The sequence below is a fragment of the Cryptomeria japonica genome, chromosome 6, assembly GCF_030272615.1.
Source record: "Cryptomeria japonica chromosome 6, Sugi_1.0, whole genome shotgun sequence".
Classification (NCBI taxonomy): domain Eukaryota; kingdom Viridiplantae; phylum Streptophyta; class Pinopsida; order Cupressales; family Cupressaceae; genus Cryptomeria; species Cryptomeria japonica.
Window position 1 is genome coordinate 646,718,882 of NC_081410.1, and position 22,884 is coordinate 646,741,765.

The window sequence follows — 22,884 nt, forward strand, 5'->3', positions numbered from 1 at the left end:
ATAACACAATCTATTCCTTCCCTCAAGTTGGAATTTGACAGACTACAATTTCTTAACAAAAGAGTACATAGCAATACCATAGGCAAGGCCACCATCTCTCCACCACCGAGTCATTAAATCATGAAGAGAAGAGTCATAGAGCCACATAAGTTAAAACCTGAAAGGAGGATTTTTAGAAACAGAAATAGAAGCAAATGAAAATTTGATTGGCCAATGATCAAAACCCCTCCAATCAAGAATTTCAGAGGTAGTACATAAATTACCACCAACACAAAAACAAGAAACAAGAAACCTATCCAACCGTTCAGATATAGCTTCAACTCCACACCGGTGGTTGTTCCAAGTGAAAATTCCATTAGAGGGTTTAATATCAATCAAGTTCAGGGAGTCCACATTCTCACGCAGAAGATTACTGGAAGGACTTAAACGAGCCAGCCCTCCCCTTTTTTCCTCCACACTTAACACTAAATTGAAATCCGCAGCTAGAATCCAAGGAAAGGTGCAAGTGATCTAACATACCGAATATGAGACAAAAGCATAGTTTTGCCGCAAAAATCAATCGGAGCATAGACATTAGTAACCAAAATATATGCTCTTCAGATGCCAAGCAAGAGGCAACCACCAAAAGAGTAGAGTGACTATATATCCACCAAAGCGGAGCAATCTTTCTCGAATCCCAAAAGAGAGCCAAACCTTCAGAAGAACCCAAAGAACCAATGCACTGACATTGACCAAAACGCCAAATACTACAAGCACTCTGAAGCATAGATTCAACTGAAAGCTTAGTCTCCTCGACACAAAAAATGTCTAGAGAATGAACTGCAACGAACTCATGAATAGCCTTTTGTCGAAGGATGCTATTCAATCCCCTAACATTTCAAGAGAGAATAATCATGAGAGAGATGGGGAGAAGTGAGCATCAATGGGTTTGACAGACCCGGATTCCATCAACATTTCACCAGCTAATTTAATCTTCTCCTGATCCTTTTAAAGACCAACTTTTGAAAAACTATTAACATAAGCCTTCTTATGGGACCTTTGCAACAAACCCAAAGCCTAGGAAGACCCTCTTCCTTTACCAAAAGCCATCACCTCCTTAGCCAAGTCTGCCAAGACCATATCATCTTGCAAAACTGCAGAGTCATGTGGATCTCTCGAATTAGAAGCAAAAGGGGATACCTCCTGTTGAGGCACATCAGCTAGACCCATAATAGTATTACTTTGCTCCTGTACAACATCCATACCCATACCATTAGCCCCAAAAGAAACATCTACAAAGATCCCTTCCTCGAGGGCTAAAGTGTTCAGTGCCTCAAACTTGTTGAAGCCCTCATCATTCTGGCTATCCCTATAGGATCTCTTATGTCCTCTTCCCTTAGTGTGGGACTTAGCAAGCGTAAAACCATCCTTATTAGGACCACCATCTTTCACAATGGCTTTTCCTTTGTCCCCATTATTAATAATATTTAACAAAAAGAAAAAATATGAGTATAGGATAACTGATCGGACACACAATTTTGAGCATGTTTTAGGCTAGGGTCTCATGGAGGGGGTTTCCTATAAATAGAGCTGGAGCTGATTGGATTTTTTAGGGATATTTCAAAGCTGCTAGTCCCATGAATTTCGTAGTGCACTTGAACTTAAAAGTTCAAGCTTCGGAACTTAAGAAAGCTGGTTGCATGTATCTTTGTCTCCAAAATTAGATTTTAAATGAAAATCTAAACTTAAATGTTGACAAGTGGCAGATAACGTTCCTAAGTTGGTGGAGCAATTTCCATTTTCACTAGCTCAAATATGCAAGCCTAAAAAGTAGGATCTCCTATTTTCCAGGAAAAGATTTCAAATAACCCGGTAGCAATTTTTTTCCCTTCATGGGGCATCCTCTTCCTGAAAAATAGAAGCTTAAGCCCCTCCTGAGATCGCACCATAAGCCAATAACTCCAAATGGTTACCAATGATGCTGAAGATAGTCTAGTTGAAAAATGGTGCCATCAACAGTCCAAATGAACTGGTTGGCAGATCATAGCAGAGAGGTTCAAGTTGAACATCGTTGGTAAATGTTCCCCTTGACAACTCTGATAACGCTGATTCACATCCGTGGCAAGAAAAAGGCAATGAGGGGCTTAGAGGAGAATCTACACAACACAACAATCGATACAGATTCAAAAACGCTTTAGCAGCAAAATGTGTTCTCTCCACCCAACAAAGAGGAAAAATATGGCTCTCTATTCACTTGAGGTCGAGTGACACAACAAACAAAACTTACTCAGAAAGAAACTGGGCCACAAATTTTAGATTTAAGAATGTAATTTAAAACCATATATTTTAAGCCAACGGCAAGTTAGTGCATAATAGCTAAAATTCTCGAAATACATGCCCGAACCATAGGGCCCTAAATCAGGGCCCAAAAATCCTCTTCTATAGAGAGCTGTGCATTTGATGATGTCTAAAAGACATCTTCTAAAGTATTTCCTGCAAAATATATCTGAAATCACTCGTGCTCCAAAGCACAGAGAGAAACATATCCCTTGGGAAGATACAAGTAGCAAGCAGTTTAATATTGGAAAATCAACTAGTAGACTTACCAAATAAGCGTATACATTGTTGCAATCCCCACATGCTCCTCCATCCGGGATATAATTGGAATTGTGGTCACAACGCAATAAATTGTAGGAACTGTCAGGAATGCAATCAAATGAAACAAAGGAAATGAACAAAATAAACAGATATCCTGTTCAACGTAAAAGTAGCTTGACTGAAGGCTAGAGTAGGTTTCCATATTTTTAGCAAATACTCAAGAAACTAAAGATAAAAAGTGATTTGGGTTACCATTGATTGTTAAAATCATGTAAAAAGGATTTCTCCAATTAGTGATGAGGATTTTTCATAGCATGAAACTCAAAAAGGGAAGATTTCAATTTTTCAAAAAAATTGTCTTATAGTTTATTTAATTTTGCCAAATTTGGGCTAATCAATACAGTTTTAAAGGGTCAATCTTTGCCAAACAAGTTCCACTCCTTTTTCATTATCATATTAATGTCTTGCACTTTCTAACGCTTTTTGACTGGGATTGTTTCAAGCTATAGTTGCGAAGGCATGGCCCTAACAAGATAACCTGGTAGTTTTTTTTATACTTTTCAAAACGTTGCCCTAAATCGTCACCATCAGTCAACCCCTTACTAGAAAGTACTGGCCCCATTGCTTCTAGTTCTAATTTCTATGAACACAAGGACATCTTCATGCAAAAGTGATCCTCTTACACTCGTGTGGTATAACATTTTTTTTGTACTGAAATTGTTTTAGGAATGCCATCAAACAAACATGCGTCCATAGTGGGTTTAGAAGTTTCTCCTGTGTCCAAGACTACAAGGAACAAACATGTGTCCATAGTGGGTTTAGAAGTTTCTCCTGTGTCCAAGACTACAATTCCTTGGTCTCATTTCTGCCTAAAAATATTACATACTCCCCAACCATCTTTACCATGAACTTATCAGTTATTTTCTTCTACACCTTTGAGCCCATTCCTTTGGTTTACTTTCCAACTCTAACCAATGAATCATAATGGATAATTAAAGTGCTAAAAATCAGATGGTTTTATAGTATTTTCATCTAATTTTTCTGTATCTCTTCTCACTTATCTGCAGATAACTCAATCTTACTACACTGGCAGCCAATGGCACTTTTGCACAGCTTAGTTGCATCTTCCTTTGCTTCAAAGAATCCTTTGCCTACAAATCATACAAACTGAAAACTATTCTTCAACATTTCTATCACCCACCTCATCATGTGCCTCAGGCTGTCTTGCAACTGTTGCTTCTCATCTCTTGTGAATCAATTCTCTTCAAGGAGCGATTTGTGCTCATTCTGGGGTACTAAAAACAGATCCACGTCTTAGATTTGTTCTTTAGGGCACTTCATTCTGCAAGCCTTTCCCATAAGGCCTACAAGACCCCTTAAAAATGCACACAATTCCAAATCTTGTACAAAAATTTTCAAGTTGATTGAAACTTAATGAATAACAGGGTAAATTGTAATAAAATTAAATTGAAACTGAGTAATGTAGGAGGTAACAATAAATGAGAAGAGATTTGACACAACAAAACTCTAGTATTTATATTCAGATCGAAAAACTCCTCAAAATGAACAGTTCAAAAGTAGAAAACAAAGTGTTCCACCTTGGAATGCAAAAAACCATGTGACAAGCTTCTCCCAAGACGCTGTGAAGATTGATCATAACATGGAACTCACAAAAAGGCAAGTGCCTGATATAATTAAAAATTTGTAGCCCTTTCAGGGGTCATACTTCGTCGAAAAGACATTAGCACCCTTTCATCACATTCCAAACATCCAAAGCTTTTCAATATTTTTTAAATGCTATATAGCTAAAGTTCCTGACAAGGTGACCTCATGGTTTTCTGGAATTGTCAAAAATATCGAACTAAAATTATTTCTTGAATGGCCATAAATAGTACTACTAAAAGCAAAATAGATTACAAGACTATTGACAAGCCCAATAAATAAAGCAATGAAAAGTAGTCTAGGAGCCTCTCATGAAGCAATCATGTCCCCTGGCTCTGGAATTGATATTCTTAAAGTTCTCAAAAAGCTTCATGTGCGACAATGTGGCGTACAGTTCAATAAATGTGTGCTCAATCATACTAGGCCTATTATAATTCACTTCTAAGCCATACCATGACTTATGACCAAGATAAACAATGTGCTGAGACCAAGTGAGACTGGAACCCAAGCCCTAATCATACTAGGCCTATTATAATTTGCTTCTAAGCTATAACATGACTTATGAATAAGATGGTCAATCTGCTGAGACCAAGGCAGATTGAAATGCAAGCAAATAACTTCACTACATAGCTCTACAAAAGTAAAGGCAAGTGAATCCATGAATGGGAAGCAGAAACTGTTAGAAAACGTCACAAACAGAACAAGCAATGAGTTAAACTTCTAGGGATCAATATCTGCAGAAACAATTGCTAGTTCTTCATGAAATGCTACAGTGAAATCTCATACCAACAAGGGAGTAAAATACCTTAATAAAAATTATCCACTCTTGAAAATCAACTAAGGATCAAAGATTCAAGGATAGAAATAAAATCCAAGGCATTTGATGCAAATACATGCTAATGCCAAAAAAATTGAGTTGCTAAATTTAAAATCAAAAAATAGGCTTAGATGGTGAATGAGGTGTAGAGCAAACAAATCTAGCAAATGGAAGAGAATAAAAAAAATGATCTTTAATATTCAGATCCTTGTGAAGTTCCAAAAAAAAGGAATCTGGAAGCAACATAACCAAGAATATCGATAAACCATTCCCAAATTCCAAGTAGACTACATGCTCCTCATGGAGGTGGAATATCATAATAATATATCAGGATAAGGCCTGTAAGTACAACGTATTACAGAATTTGAAATCAGATTCTAGTGAAAATTCCTTATATGCAAATGTTGATCCCCATAGGTCAAACAAAGCCATTGTGAAGTTGATAATTACATTTCAGAAACTAGTAATAGCAGGCTGATATTCACAAGCTCAATAGATTCTGACAATAAATTCTTTGAATTCTCAAAATAGAGGTCGAGGACAACAGATTGACCAAAGAGGGAGATCCAGATACAACCCATAATTTGTTACAATGCAAACAAACCCTCAAAAGCTTAAAAAGGTGGTGAGTATTTTAGTCAAATTGTGCTAGTAAGCTAAAGAGCAGGCAATCTGCACATAAAGTTCTTTTTTCTTCTTCAAAATTAAAGAGATCTCTTTTTTGCAGGGCAGCTTGGCACTCTATATCTTCCTTTCTTTCTTTGAACTCAGTTAGTCATGTCATCTCTTCATTTGTGAAAATAGAAATGGTGGGCCCACAAATTATCTTCAAAGGTCTTTGAATTTTTTGGCTGTAAATCTGCTTCGTGCAATAGTGTTGTACATAAATTGGACTAGATTCCAGTCAATTCATTCAATGTCCCACACCTATATGGTCTCCAGGCACAAACCAACAAACCTAGATTAAACCAAGAGTACGCTATCAAACCCAAGTATAAGAAATGAGACTCTGAGTTTATTTTGGCAAGCCTATAATGAAATAAAAAATCAAATGACTAAAATTTGAGATAACCACCATGTTTACCAATTTTAGGTCCATTTTTTTGGAGCACCCCTGCAAGGCTGAAAGTCTGCATCTCACGATGGTCCTCAAACAAGAGATAGCAGATGACAAAACACATATGTTGCATCAGATAAAAACAAATGCAGAACACCAGCCAAACACCAGCAAGTTCAACAACTTCAAATATGTTCAGTGGGTAAGCCGTAAGACAACTGCTGGTCCAAGGGAAAAAAAAGACCTAAAATATCTAAAAAAACAGAAGAAGAAATTTGCATGACCTCTTTAGCTTTCCAAAGAATAGTCTGAAACTCAAAGAAAATAGTAAAAACACATCATAAAAAGAACTAATCACATTTGCACCACAATAAAATATTTAAAATATTTCTATTATGTCAGCCTCAAATTGTTGAATCAAGATTTTATGTATAACCAATAATTATCTGAAAGCCTTGATATTGCCTCATTCTTAATAATACGGCTGCAGGAAGAAATTGCAGTAAAACTTGGAAAATTATTTATTGCAGGAATATTTATTAAAAACACATCAAGATAAGAACTCCAGGAAGCTTGCACTTATTTACACATTTTGAAGTAAAGAATTATTTTTAATGACTACGTCAGTCCTAAATGGTTGAAAGCATTTATGTATAACCTGAAAAATCTGGAACTACCTCATTATTAATAAAACAGTTGCAGGAAGAACTTGCGATCTAAACAATACCTTAGAACATTATATATGGCTGATAAATATGATGACACATACGCATGAGCATCAGTGATGTCCAGGAAGAATTCATACATACGACCCCTCTGTCAAACAATAAACAATCTTACTAAGACCTTTGCCATAGTCCCTTGTCCAATTTTTTTATGCACTGGTAACATGCTTCAAAAACAATCTCCATGCTATCAACACAAAGTAAAAAAACATAATTCAAATCTGCTGTTTAAAAAGTATTTATAATGCATGTTAGATTGGACACATGACATGCATTGGAAAGACAACCTAGAAAATGTAGAAAATCCTCACAGGGAGAGAATTGAAATTACACGGTATTTTAACAGCAAGATAAGCTAAAACATGCAACCAAAATGACTAAATTGTGTGCAAACCGACCATCAAAATTTTCCAAGATCAAATATCTCAAACATATTAAACAAAGCTCAAAAAAAGTTTACTGGGCAAAATTACCAATGATTATGAGAATCCATTTTTCGAAAATGAATTTTTATGAGAACAATGAATTGAGTTCTAGTCAAGTGCTTATTTTTTAATTTTTATACAATCAATCATTTTGGTGTGCTGCAAACGCTAACAGCTATATTTTCTTCAGATGTCACATTTTCATGGTAGCCAGGAAAATTCAGTTCCTTTGTAAAGGCCATAATTTAACAATCATTTAATGCCTCACTGTACAACATAAAGGACATTTATAAAGGTTGACCATTTGTGCAAGCACTTTCATCCTTTTGGCCTGCAAGTATACATAGACATTCATTTCCATCTGTCCATGGATCAAACAACTCTATACAGTCTTCCTGTTCAAAGAGGTGAATTACAGGAGACTCATCAACACCAATAGTCATTGTTTTCAAACCAAGCATCTACATTTCAAATAATAATGGCTTGTCAAAAAAGATTGCATTTGGTAATCTACCATACATATTGATGTTTAAAAGCATACGTGCATGCCAAAGGTTATCAAATAACTCAATATGGTCTTTTTCTCAACAGGCAAATTTCTGAAATTTCATCAATGCTGCCACTAACAGCATCTATGTGCCATATAAAAACAGCACATCAAAAAAGTTCATATAAAGTCTACCTACCACTTATTCTGAATGTTAAAATACATACATGTATGTCAAATACTACTATAATTACAAATAAATTACTCCAGCCAACAACTGCGCAATCCATATTCTAGAGAACGGTTTATACTTTAAACCATATCCAAACCAATAATGTAGAAGCAATAAATACATCCTCCCATCAAATATCTCAACTAAAAAATATACAATTGAGAACTCATAGAAAGTTGCAAAGAGCCATAATTAAGTCATTCAAATTTCCATGGGTAGAGTTTTTGATTTTCTGGAAACACTGTCGTTTCTTTTTTTACCAAACTGACAAAAACGAATTATTCAGTAGTGAACAAATCAGTGAATATAATGGGTATGGATGAAGCTACCAAAGCAAAGTTCATAGAAACAACCTGAAAGGCAAATTTCAAAAATTAAAGTCCGGCCAGAAAAAATATACCATGATAATAAATCAAAAACCCTCCACATTATTTACATGTAAGCATCTAGTAGTAGCTCAGTCTATCAATGCCTCTGGCTTGAAACATGGAATGCTTTCTTTAACAAATTAAATAGAATAAACTGAAACAGCCAAAGCACATTCCTATTGATTGCAATTTGCTTGACAAGCATGAAGCTAGTTAGTAGCTTGGCTGCTTGATACATGATACTCATTGCTCCACGCATGTAATATTTTTCAGTTTTTGCAATACTCGAGTAGAAAATATTCGATCAATAGAAATCTTATTGACTGCATCAACTCATATTCAGTGTCAAATGTAAATGCTATACATAGTTCCACAGAGTTTTACAACGGGTATAGGGGTGGATTTGGGAGACAATGGGACCAAGGTCCTAAATTTGAGGACGGGAAAAGGGTGGCAGGGAAATGGTGGGGTAAAATATTACAGTACTTGAAAACTTTGTTATTAAAAAAATGTATAAGAAATGAAAAATTGAATTGTAAACTAAATGTAAATGCCAAATATCAATATATAATATTCAAAATGGGAGTATAATGATTACATTCAAAATTGAAACACAACTGGCCAATATGCCTAATCATCATTCCCAAAGATCATGGCAAAATCCTCAGCATTGGTACTGCTGGAACTATCCAGCTCAAGCTCCTCCAATCGGACACCAACCAACCCTAGTTGTGCTCCTCTACCTTTACATCCCAACATGTTGCTAGAATCTCCTTGCATGTAACCATGTTGCAAACAAACATACGCGGGGTGCTATGAACAACTACAAGCTTTTCCATCCTGCTAGACATAAGTTTATTCGTCTTGCTAGAGTGGATAAAGTTGTTTATAGACCAGTCATCTAACCAACAGATGAATTAGAAACCTGAGACAAGAGGCAAATGGCTTGTGTGGTTCCCAATGAATGAGGCTCATGCATAGTCCACCCTACCATTGGATGCTCTTGTGCTATAGTCTTCCTATCCAACTTTGACTCTTTTAGATATCCCATAAGCGTGGCAAAATTTGGTCTATTCTACACAAATGGTGGCAAAATTCTCAACACTAAAAATCTTTTGAATTATCTTCATAAACCTTGTCTTCACCTCAACATCTACCTTAGAGGAAACTCTACTAGGCCTTTGCACATACCACTTTGGGTTTGATGCATATGTAGCCAAAGCAAGGAAGTGTTGAGATTCTCCCACCTTTTCTAAATGATAGGCTGAACATGATTAGTATGTAACTGCAGGGTAGGGTCCATCGCTTGTACAATGTCCTCCATTTGGCCAAGCATGATGTCATTCACACACCTCTCCAAAGTTTGGATCTTTAGCACCCCCATGCCCATATCTAATGTTTGTAAATATTGGAAATATGATTGAGACAAGTATTTGGAAACATCCCATAAAATGTCAATCTTCACCACTTCATTCACACTCTTCCCGTATTCTAAATTAGAATGAGGCCACCAATTCCACTCAGTTAAGACCATTAATTGCAAACCTCTTGCAATTCAAGCATCTGCTTCAAGAGAATGAGGCACGACACATATCTAGTCTCTACATGTTTCAAAAATTCCTTCTTAGAGGAGGTCCGAAATAGTGCATGTGATGTGTGGTGGTTACAAAATAAATATCTACACATCTCTCGCATCAAAAAACAACCAATTTGATCCAATAAGTTTTCTCCATATTCTTAAATGCATTGTTAATGACATGCACACAACAAGGAGTACACCATGTTTGTTTGTAGAGTTACTTGACCAACTTCCCCATTGCTCTACACACACATGCCACATTTGTCAGGACCTACATCACATTCCCATTACAAGGAGAACCACCATATATGTTTGTAGACCACCTCAACCAACTTATCTGTTACTTTGCAAAGATAGGCTGCATATGTCCCAACCTACACCACATTCACAAAGCCGAACAACCTAAGCAAGTAAAGGCCCTCTATACATGTCAACCTGATATTCACAAGTGGAGAATGCCTAACATTCGTCCACCCATCCATGACAATATTGCATCCACTTGGAACCCCCCATGTAGCCTTCACTTTCTCCATAAAAAATGTTAATCTTGAAATAGTTTGTATCCAAGATCATAGCTCTCATTTCTGTTTCCCCTAGATATGAAAGCCCCACTCTTATATTCTTAGCCACAACCTCTTTATGATAACAAAAGTGAGTCAAATGGAATGGAATGCCATAGACCTCATCTCCCATTTGAACATCAAACAACTATACCATTGGGTTGGGCCAAGAAATTGTCATCCCATGTTTCCCCTTAGAATTTGCTACAATAGATAGAAAAGGAGGGAATCATGGCTCTTGGAAAGAGCTACTACCCTCACTATCATAGCAGCAATCAGTCAATCTTCACCTACGCCAAAAAAATTAATCATCTATGCCCTCTATTTAAGTGACAACTGGTCATATACCCCACACCTTTGCCTAAAATGAGAACAAGATGCACATTAATTCTAGTAGTGCTACCTTGGAATTCAAAGTCACAAAAATGGCATTTCCATAGCCTAGTGATGTCCCAATGATGTGCCAATTTCTTTTCTTCTATTTTGATGGCAAATTGTTTTAAAGGAGCTTCCTTATCAAAGAGACCCTTGGTTAATTTTTAAAACAACTTGGAAGGACAATTGAAATGAGCACTCTGCAAGAAATTTTAATTCAACTATTAGGAAAAAGCATTAAATTCTTGAATTAAAATTTTAACATTTAAACTTAATCAAAATTCTAATTTTCATTTTACTTGGTTTTTCTTACTTCAAAGCACGAAACTCAGAAGCAAATGATATAAAAAAATCAAATGAAAATCCAAAATCAGCTATATCATCATGCAAACTTGCAAATAAACATTTTAAAGTAAATTATAGATAAATTGAACTCCTAAAACACTAAATATAATAATATTTAAAACAATCCTAACAGTTGCTGTTATATAACTCCTAAATTATAACAACAACAACAATTAAACAACCCCAAAACAGCATTAAATAATTCCTAAACCCTACAAATAATTTCAATTTGAGTATATAACAAACATATGTAAAGATTAGTGTGATCATATTTCAGGCAGAAGATAATAAAGGTATGAGGGTGGTAGAAAATTCTGCCAAAAAGAAGATACCGGCCTTACTTTGTGATGGTGATATTGCTTATTCCTTGGGTGAACGGTTTCTGTGTATGTATAGTTCCAAACTTTAATGTCAACTTGGTATAGTGAGTGCGTGGCAGTTTTGGGGATCTTATATTGGTGGAAATAGTTGTATATTTTGTGATTTGTTAGTGGTAGTATGGCTCTTTTTCCTCCCTCTGACCTGGGCTCTGATGTTTGTCAGAGATATGGATAGGTTGGCACTATGTACAAGTCTAAATAGGTGGATGTCTATATGAATAGAACAAGTTTTATCATTTGAATGTGTTTTTTGGTGGTTGGTACAAATCCAGGCCTGTGGGGTTTGGGATCAGAAGTTATGACAAGGTGCATTCTTCAATGATAAGGAAGGAGAAATCTGTGTGGGAATCGTCATACAGTTTATGATCCTTTTTTGGCATATGCACAGTTGAATCACGGGTCAAGAAGCGATTATAGCAAGATAATGTATTGTCAAGTATAACCCTGATTCTCATAATATGATTTTTCAGTTTGATAAAATTGGAGATGTATAATTCTTTTATTTTTAATTTTTTTTAATCGATTTGGTGAACCATAAGTTACCAAAATCCACACTTGGACACTAATTTTTTTGCAGCTCTTGGGTGTCTAACCCAGCTTATATCAAGAAAATATATATATATATTGAATATTTGAAGTGAAAACTAAAAAAATATGATCATTGATTTAAAATCTGTAAAAAAAAACACAAATGACAAAATCAAAATGTGAATTTCAAAATTTATGGAGTCAGACCTTGTAGGCTTGATGAATGCTTTCAATGGTTCACCGATGAAGACAATTCAAGTCATCCCCTCTTGATCTTGCTTAAAGAAATGACAGAGTGGATGGTCATTTGGATTGAGGGTAGACATGCATGTTTGTAGTTTTTTTGAGTGTTTGGGGTGTGACTGTGGCACATTAGCATTTTAGGGTTAGGGTTACACAGTTAGATTTTCAAAAACAATTTGTTTTTAAAATGACCTTGTGACATTGTGAAGTATCTGCACTCTCTTCCCAGTAACCCCTCAATGTCCCAAACAAGGGGAGCATCCCAGAAATGCCCATTCTAGTGGCAGAGGCAAAGGAACACCTGCTCCATGTCCCCACTTCTAAGGGATGTCTCCATCCCCCGAAACAAACCCTTTCTTTTTGCATGGCATAGAAGGCGGACACACATCCATATGGAACATGGGTAAACACAAAGAATTTCTTACCCAAAATTAAAATAAAATTAGAAAACTTTTGAACAATAGAAAAACTACTGATTGTGTCAACTCACAGATTCAGTGCAAAAAAGGAAATTTATGGCCTAACCAAGTTTCTTCTTGCTTGAAACAAGAAATAATTTCAATTTTCTAAAAACCTTGATTACATAAAATTGGAAAATATTTGGTGTTATCGATTGCGTATAATAATAGATTCAGTTCCAAATGCAAGGATCTTAACAAAAAAAAAATGAAATTGCGCTTCTCTAAAATAAGTAATAATTTTGATTTTCTTCTAATACCTTAATTGAGTAAATTTAACAATGGAAATCATGTTGATTTCAGAAATTCACATTTTCTCAGTAAGATATCACAATACAAAGAATCAAAAAACCCAGTTTTAAAGAAAATAAACAGAAATGCGACTCATGTCCATAAGAAATTTCCTTCTGCCTACAAACAAGTAATAATTTCAAAGTTCAACACCTCGAAAAGAAGATATTATCTACAGAAATCATATTGATTGCAGCAACTCGCAAATTCTGCGTAAAATGCCAGGTACAAAGAATATCTAACCCCACGCTTCAATAACGTAAACAGGATATCAACTCATAAGCTTATCAAACTTCCTCACCCGTAAATACAAAGAATTTGCAGCCCCGGAAAGAAATCTAGGCGAAATCAAAGAATTTATAACCCTGGAATTTTCTTTAAAGATGCTCGGGATGACATAAAAAATTACTCGAGATAAAAATGAGCTACCTACCGGTCAAAAGCTGACAACACATGATCAATCTAGGTCTTCATGCCTTGCCTCTGACATTGGCTGATCCCCGCCACTATTATCATTATCATTAGCGTTCCGCGGTGGCATCGTACTGTCTTGGCCGGAGCTACTCCCGCCGGGGGCTGCATCGCGGGAGCGTAAAGGAAACTGAAACATGAACCTCCGCCCGCCAACGCCACTAGCGCCACCAGCTGTATCGACAGGTCTTGCATTGGAGCCCTCGCTAGGGTTTGACGATTCTTCAGGGGGCATTTCGTAGCGGCATACTGGACAAGTGGAGTGCAACTCGAGCCAGGGTAAAATGCAGTCGGGATGATATATGTGCTTACAGGGCATCTGCCGCGCCTCGGATCCTTCTTCAAAAGTATCTTTACAAACGGCGCACTGCCCGGCGTCCGAAGTAAGATGCTCTTCCGTAATTTTGATCACCGGCATGTCTTGCACCGCGGCCTTGGCTGCCGGCGGGGTGCCGTAGCGATTTGGATCGTTCTCAGCCAATTGCTGAATGAGCTGCTCCAGCCCGCCGCCCAGATAATAGTCGCCGATTGTAGCAGGAAACCTAATCCCTCCTCCTCCGCCTTCCCCTCCGCCTCCTCGGCCGCTATGATCGAACACAATTTGTATACTGCCGCCGCCTGGCATCAACATCATGTGATTGAATCCAGTGCCTCCTGTTGCCGTCGCCGCCTCAGGACCGCCCAATGCAGCACCGATGTGGCGCTCCATCATCCGACTGAAGAAGTCGCCAATGCGTCCGTCCCCTATTAGATTGTGCGTCGCCTCTCCTTCTGCGGCGCTGGGTGGGGGGGGAATCGGATGAGGGCTTTCCATTTCCTCCACGAAACCCCCATGACACTGTGCACAGGTAACCTCCTCCCCTGCTCCTAGCAGGGGCGTCACCATTGTATCGCACAGGTGGCACCAGTATCTTTGCCCTTCTCCTCCCCCGCCCGACATCCTTCCTTTCTCTGAAACCCCCCAAAATTGAACTCCTGCTCAATTTTCTTGACCCTCTGGTCTGATATCACTGTTCTCGTTTGCTTATCTTAAACGACAGCGTAAGTCAGAGGAGAGATAATTATTTTGTTTACGGAATAGAAAATATGATGCCCTCACTTTGATCGCTTATGTAATGTGCTTGCTTGGTCACAATTCGCTGACCTACGATGATTGTTTAATTTCTTTCATTTTGTTGGCAAGGTATCAATGGATGCACTTTTTAACCAAAAACAAAATAATTTAGGTAAAAAGATTATTATTATTATTATTATTATTACATTATTTTTTATTTCATTTTGTTGGCAAGGTATCAATGGATGCACTTTTTAACCCAAAAACAAAATAATTAAGGTAAAAAGTAGTATTACATTATTTTAATTCTTTGAGTGGGTAGCTTGAAAAAATTTAAATAAGTTTTTAGGTCAATGGAAAATTTTAAGAAGTGGTGGTTCATGATTTATGTTAAAAGAGCATGAAAATTCTAAAATTTTATGTAGGGTGGTATTTTTTAATAGTTTTATATAGATTGAAGTTTTTAGGTTAATGGAAAATTTTAAGAAGTGGTGGTTCATGATTTATGTTAAAAGGGCATGAAAATTCTAAAATTTTATGTAGGGTGGTATTTTTTAATAGTTTTATATAAATTGAAGTTTTTAAATTGGTAGGAGAAATTTCCAATCTTACCTACAAGCAATTAGTAAACATTTAAGAGCTTAAAAGCATCAAAATTCTAAAATTTTATGTAGGGTGGTATTTTTTAATAGATCTATATAGATTGAAGTTTTTAAATTGGTAGGAGAAATTTCCAATCTCACCCTACAAGCAATCAGTCAACATTTGAGAGCTAAAAAGGCATAAAAATTCTAAAATTTTATGTAGGGTGGTATTGTTTAATAGTTTTATATAGATTAGAGTTTTTAAATTGGTAGGAGAAACTTCCAATCTCACCCTACAAGCATTTGAGAGCTAAAAAGTAAAAACCCTTATTTTTTATTTAAGATAAGATTGTAATTTATCCTTTAGTAATTTTTTTTTAAATATCATAGAACTTGTTTCTACATAATTATAGATCTTGAAGCCACATGCATTGAATTGATTTATTAGATATATTAGATAGACAATACCCCCATTTATGAGCATGTGTCATGTATATGCAATAATGTCCATGTGTTCTTGGGCCCAATCCTCTCACCTAAGTGTTATTAATGATTTTGCTTGATTGTCCTTAATGGTTATAAATTGTGAGTGTTATTAATAGTGTATAACCAAACTTGACTATTATCAATAGTGAATGACTCTACTTGAGTCTTGTATAGCATCGTTTAAGTATAGTTAATAGTGTGTACCCATACCTAAGTGTCATTGATGATGTATAAATTTATCTAAGTGGTTTATTGTCGTTTCCTCATTTTCAATGTTCCATTGACTTTGACATTTTATTGTTCTTCCATTCAACACAAAGTCATATATAATATGCATTTTGAGTGAATATTGTGCCATTATTTGTTTCTATTCATGTGAAAATGTTACCAAATCCATTCCTACTAGTAAGTAGCTTGCATTGTACTTGAGATTGTGCTACCCCTTGGAAGAAAAAAAAAAATTGAAAATGGCTCCCCTTAAAATATTGATGAACCCTTTATAAGCATTAAGCTCCTTTTTTTATGAAGGTTCAAACTTGCAAGCATATTAGCCCAGCAAGGGCACAAAGCCCGCAAGCACCCCAGCTTGGCGAGAGCCTTCACTAAATAGATTTAACCACCCGATATGGGGGCACAATCTTATAGGATGAAACCTCTTCAGCTAAGAGCTAAGGACTGAGGGGTATCCATTCCGTCAAATTTGCCCAGAGCACGATCCTGACATTGATGGCAACACTCATGGTGCAACATATTGTTTCTCTTTCTTTTGATCATCAGACATAGTCCCACTAGGTGCAATTAGGCGAAATAAGAGAGATCATTGTAGAACATTTTGTGTAAGAAAGAAGAATGTAATTAGGCGAAATAAGGCAGACCTATTATGTGAATTATAGGTTAAGGGTTTATGTAAGAAGCGGAGCAGAAACCAGTACTGGATCTGGCATTATAGATGCTACTTTGAAGCAGTACAAGACACTGGATTTATATAATCTATTTTGTAAGTCGGTGAGACTTCCTATTTTGTATTTGAGCAGTGAGCTCTGATACCAATTGTTAGGATTCCCACAGATACTGAGAGGGGGGGTGAATCAGTATCTAACTGGTTTATAGATTTTCTTAACTTAAAACATGTAGAGCATATTAATATAGTGTACTGGTAAACAGAAAGTAAAACATGTAGAGCATATTAATACAGTGTACCGGTAAACAGAAAGTAATGCAATAAACAGAGATAAAAACAACCACATGAAAAACACACCATAACACAAGGATTTAACAAGGAAACCCGGTGTGGGAAAAACCTCAGTGGGATTCGTGACCCACAATATTCACTTACTGGCCAATAAGAGAATATTACTACTACAAGAGGGGCCTGCACATGCAGGAAGGCCAATTGCCTAGAGCTCACTGCTCAAATACAAAATAGGAAGTCTCACTGACTTACAAAATGGATTATATAAATCCAGTGTCTTGTACTGCTTCAAAGTAGCATCTATAATGTCAGATCTAGTACCGGTTTCTGCTCTGCTTCTTACATAAACCATTAACCTATAATTCGCATAATAGGTTTGCCTTATTTCGCCTAATTACATTCTTCTTTCTTACACAAAAATGTTCTACACTGATCTCTCTTATATAAGAGTCATTTTACAACTTGCCAAGTCGGCTTACAATGATTTTACAAATAATAAACAAAATATATTACAACAAAAATCTTGTTGGCCTCTATGTCGGTATGCTTCCTTTCACTGCCGGTGTTGGTGATCTGAGTGTCGGTGTAGAGTCTGATCTTGCTAGTGCCAGTGGAATGCCTTGTCGGTGTCATAGGATTGTAAGGTTGCCATCAATGACAAAACCTTCAATCACCTACAATGTCTCATTGGAGTGTGCATATGCCAACAATCTCCCCCTTTGTCATTAATACCAAAGGGGGAGTAGCAGTATGAGAAAATAATCTGCTTAGGGGGAGCTCATATATCTTTGGTACACATTTTTGGAAACAATTTTTGGATTACAAGTTTTGGATACACTTTTGAAATTTTCTCATGAGTGTTGCCATCAATGCCAAAGGGGGAGATTGTTGCCATCTCTTGTTTTTCTTTCTTTTGATCATCAGACATAGTCCCACTAGGTGCAACATATTGTGTAACAACATGTTCCCAGTATTGACTTCCTAGACTCTTTATATAGATTTTCATCCTATCACTCCATATTTTGTAGTTTTCCCTATTAAACTTTGGACCTTCTTTCTTCATCATTTTCTTCTAGATCTTTAACTCAAGTTGTTAGGCTTAGACTCTAGACGACCTGAAATGCTCTGATACCAATTGATGGTATGATGAATCAATAAGGATCTGGACAACTATTGAGAGGGGGGGTGAATCAGTAAATAGAAAACTGGCTAAACTTTCACCAAGCTCAAAAACAATCTCACAAGTCAATCTCTGAACTAACTGGTTCAAACACTGAACTACAAACTTCAATAGCATTGACAGTTTATTGGTTTGATTGGCATATCAAAATAGTAGTATAACAACTCTGAAACTCTCAAACCATTTAACTAAAACATCAAAATACTTTACTAACAATAGTAAAAGCACATTTCATATTACTGTTGGTCATCTTATCATATCTAAGTGGGTTTAACAGTTAAGCAAATTAACCATATCAAGTGGTGCAGGAGCACCTGAGCACCTGAATGCTCAAATCCTAGCAGGTATAACATTTTATTGCAAATTAAGCATGTGTGTTTATTTTATGCTTCTAGTAGGTTTAATAGGTTTTTTTTGTGGTTTAATAAGGCTTGGAACTCATTTGTGTTTAAGAGTTTCCAAGATTTTTGTTTTTTTTGCTCGGCAGGCTAAAAATTGTCAATTTTGGGTCCAAATGAGCATTTTTGAATTTTTGATGTTGGAAAGCCTTGAAAGGCATTGGAGCATGTTTATTTAGTGTTTATAGATGATTTTGAGTCATTGGTTTGAGTGCCAAGTCACCGGAAGTCAAAATGCAATTTTTGAGCAACAAAAGTTGTCAAAAAGTTGTCAAAAGTTGTCAAAAAGTGGTTCTTGGTGGTTTTGGTTAGTTCCAGCCTATACCTGTCCGTACAAGGGCTTCAACAAGTTGGCACATGTATATAAACCATGTTCCAATCATTGTATGGGTTGTTCATTTTGGAAAATTAAGAGAAATACTTATTTTGCTCTCATTTTTGTGAGTTTTTAACTAATTTTCTGCACTTTTGAGAGTACAATCCGTACCATGGCTCCATGAGTCCGTACTACTCCTGTTTTTCATTGTTGTGATCTCTCTTGATGTTTTAGTAGTGATCTCTGATCTTTTCGTGGGGTTTGGAACAAGTTTTGTTTGAAGTGCTCTTGAGAAAGGCATTGTTTTGTGGTTCCAATGGAAGACCATTCATGGTCCAACTAATTTCTTCAAAGTCTCTTCACCCATGGATTTGAGGGAATTTGTTGGATCTGTACATACTATACCATACATCCATTTTTCTTTTCTAGCAATGCACAAGTGTTTGTAAGCCCATGGCAAGTGTGTGGAGTGAGCAACTTGGCTTGGGTATCCTTAAAGTTGTTTGAATGGTACTTTGTTGTTCATAGCACTGTACTTTGATAGTTTGATGAAGAATTAAGTTGGAAAGAGTCTTCATTGTATTCCACCATCCTTGTCTCTCTCATGACTTGGTTGGTTACAAGAAGCAAAGGTGTAATCAGATTGTAAAAACAGTGTGTCACTGTTTCATGGATAAAACCTCATTGCCAACCTCCCAAATGGATAGCATGGCATGATGGATTTCTCTTTATGCATCATGGGAATGTATTTGTAAGTGTTTTCAAGGTTAAGAAGACAAGGTACACCATTTGATTGTAAAGGACCTAAATAAGGATCCTAGAAAGGTGTATTTCTTTGTCACAGTCTCATAATGCTGTCATGTTTTGAGGCATCTTCTTAAATGTTCAAATTTACAAGATCCTTGAAGAGGATATATGTATTACTTTACCTTGTTATTAACACCTTTTTGCAGGCCAAGGACAAAGTAAAGAAGCAAACAAAACAAAGAAAGGAAGTTGCTGTCAAAAATGCACCTTATTGCTGTCAAAAAAATGCATTGTTGACTGTGTATGAACAACAGTTATAAAATCCTTTCTTATTTGCTGTGCATGGTGTTGCAACTGATTTAAAACCATTGTTGCATCCCTAATTGATATAATTTCATTGTATATGGTTTGCAAATGTTCAAAATGAATGCTAAACCTTAAAAACATTGCTGTCCCAGGCCTCTAGACTGTTATTTTTGTGTAAGGGCAGCAGTATGGCATTTATTTGTCATAATGTCAGTGTTAGAAGATAAGATTTGAATCTTTGGGAGTGTTTGGTATATATCATAGCAAGTTTTGAAACCTTTAATTTGGGTCTAGCATCATGGAGGAAACCTTTAATTCGCAAACCCTCACCAAAAGTCTTTAAAACCCTTGAAAAGTGCCTATTTTGTGGGACAACACTAAAACAGTCCGTACAGTACTTGCCATAGCAAAAATCCTTGAGCTTTCAACATCAAATGACCACATATCCAGGGGTTTGTCATGAAGTTTAGCAGGTTGAGCAGGGTGAACAAATTTCACTAAAAACTAGGGCTAATTCTAGTAGCCTTTTTGGAGCAAATTTGACCAATTCATGAAATCGGTAAGGAAGGGGAAGAAATTGGTTGTTTCAAATCATCAAAATTGATGAGTAGAGACCTAAGACACCCTACTACAACATCCAAAGCATTGTATTGAGCCATTTGATCAAATTGACCTTTTGCACCTAGAAAGTTGCTTTGAGTATCCCTACGTTCTTTGCATCCAATTGAGAAATTTCCATTCTTGAGAAGTGAAGGACAGTCATCATACTTTGCAGACCTGTTTAGATGCTCAGTCAACACATTAATATGATTGAAATCCTTAAAGGTGTAAACAAAGTTAGGTAAACCATGGTTCTCCAACAGTTGCCCATTCCTGGAAGAGAGGAGATTCAGCCAGTTGGACAACCAAACTTGTTCATTTTTGGTGACACACAAGAGGACCTCATTTCAAACTTGAATGCCTTAGCATGGAAGGTTAGGAGGAGTGATGTCCAATACAATAGGGTACAAACAGTGTTGAATAGAGAGGAGGAGATAGGAGAAAGGTTTGGAAGAATCCCATTTGTGCCTAGGGATTGATTGCACATTGAGAACAAAGCCCACCAACCTCAGAAGAAGGCTAACCTTCTATCATCCCTCCTCATCATAGTGGTATCAGAGCCAATTCAGATTTGGGTTGAGAGATTAGCATATGTCTGGTAGTGAGTCAGTGGGAGACAACACCGACAACATGGTGACCAATGCAGAGTTAGCAAAGAGGATGGAGGATCAGGGTGAAGAAAATAGACTCCTTAGGGAAAGATTACAACAACTTGAAAGAAAGTTGAACCAAGTAGAAGTCAAGACTGAAGAAGTCAGTGAGAGAGTAGAAAGTGCTGAAGATAAGAAGGAAACCTTAGAGGAAGAAGTCCCAGAACCAGATCCAATCTTGGATAAAGAACAAGAAACCTTTTTACAAGCTTTGAAAGCTTTGACTGGAAAGGCCCTAGATGGAGTGTCCCTTTTTAGTGGCAAGATGGAACCAGAAGCACTAATGGAGTGGATAGAGGGTCTAGAGAATCACTTTGAATGTGATGGCATTACTGAAGCACAAAAAAGTGAAGGTAGCCAAATCCAGAATGAGAGGGGCAGCCTTGACCTGGTGGAAATTCATCCAAGAGGAAAGGGTGAAAGAGGGAAAGAAACCCATAACCACCTGGAAGACAATGGTGACTAAGATCAAAGACACCTACATGCCTGAATATTATGAAATCCAATTGCATAGGAAGAGACAAAACTTGAGGCAGAAAGACCTAGATGTCAGTAGTTACACTGAAGAATTCCAAAAACTAAGCCTTAGATCTAAGGTACAAGAAGATGAAAATGTCAGAGTAGCTAGGTATCTCAATGGGTTAAGATGGAATATTCAGGAAGAGTTAAGCCTATGGTGTCCCAACACATTACAGAAGTGTTATCAATTAGCATTGAAGGTAGAAGAGAGAAACAAGAAGAAACAAGAACATAATGGTAGAGGCAGAGGCAGAGGAAACAGAGGCAGTCATAGAGGCAATTTTGGGGGAAGATACACAGATCATAGGTCCCAGGGAGAGTCTAAGCTTATTGAGCAAAGCGGGGATTCTTAGAGCAGACCCAACTATAGGGGTAGGGGATTAGGCAACCCAGGAAGGGGTAGATCTAATGGACCTGGAAGAGGTTCATACTTCTCCACCATGAAGTGTTACAACTGTCAGAAACTAGGCCATCCAGCATATAGATGCCCAGAAAAGCCAAGCTCATCTCAAGGAGGTGATAAGAGAGTCCATTTTGTGCAAGAAGAAACCACACCAAGTCAAAGGTGTCTACCATCAGAAGAAGGGGAAAACCTCATGATTAGGAGGATCCTCATGAAAGAGCCATCTCAGAAAGATATGTCTCAAAGGAAAGCTCTTTTCAGGATCAAATGTAAGATCCAAGGAAAGGTGTGCAAAGTTATCATTGACTCAGGATCAACTGATAACATCATACCAGAAGAAGCTGCTACAAAACTTCATCTACCTAGAATACAACACAATGAGCCCTACAAGGTCACATGGTTGGAAAAAGGGCAGCATGTATTAGTGAGTGAACAAACATGGGTAGAGTTTAACATAGGTGAGTACCAAGATAAGATTTTGTGTGATATACTACCTATGGATGCTTGTCATTTGCTTTTAGGAAGACCTTGGCAATTTGACAGGAAAGCACAATATGATGGAGAAAAGAACTCATACTCATTTTTCAAGAATGGTATCAACTATAAAATTCAGTCCCTTAATGAAGAGAGTGAGGGCAGCAAACCAAAAGTTCCCAACATTTTGTTAGTTGGTGAAAAGGAGTTCATTCATACCCTAAAAGAAGGTGATGGCATAGGTTTTGCATTAGTAACTAAACCAGTTGATGAAAAGAAAGAAAAGAAGGTAGAAATCCCATATGAGGTGCAACAACTTCTAGATCAGTTTAAGTCAATTGTTAATGATGGTCAACCAACCTCTCTACCTCCTCAGAGAGCCATTAGCCACCAGA

At 36.9% G+C, this 22,884-nt stretch overlaps 1 protein-coding gene across 14 annotated transcripts in view; it reads right to left on the reverse strand.

Annotated features, from left to right (window-relative positions):
* The window catches only part of LOC131060688 (E3 ubiquitin-protein ligase RING1-like), a 65,156-nt gene extending 50,484 nt beyond the window's left edge, over positions 1 to 14,672 (reverse strand). Inside the window, exons 1-4 of one of the 14 annotated variants that reach the window (XR_009110414.2) lie at positions 13,543 to 14,672; positions 6,841 to 6,929; positions 6,141 to 6,186; positions 5,512 to 5,983 (exon numbers count right to left, since the gene is read on the reverse strand). Coding sequence is in view for 5 of the 14 variants with exons in the window: in XM_057994016.2 (XP_057849999.2) it covers positions 13,567 to 14,520 (954 nt within the window). In the remaining 9 variants the exon portion in view is untranslated. The other 13 variants (XR_009110417.2, XR_009110416.2, XR_009110407.2 and 10 more) reach the window with 13 other exon arrangements.
* Between the last annotated feature and the right edge of the window lie 8,212 nt (positions 14,673 to 22,884).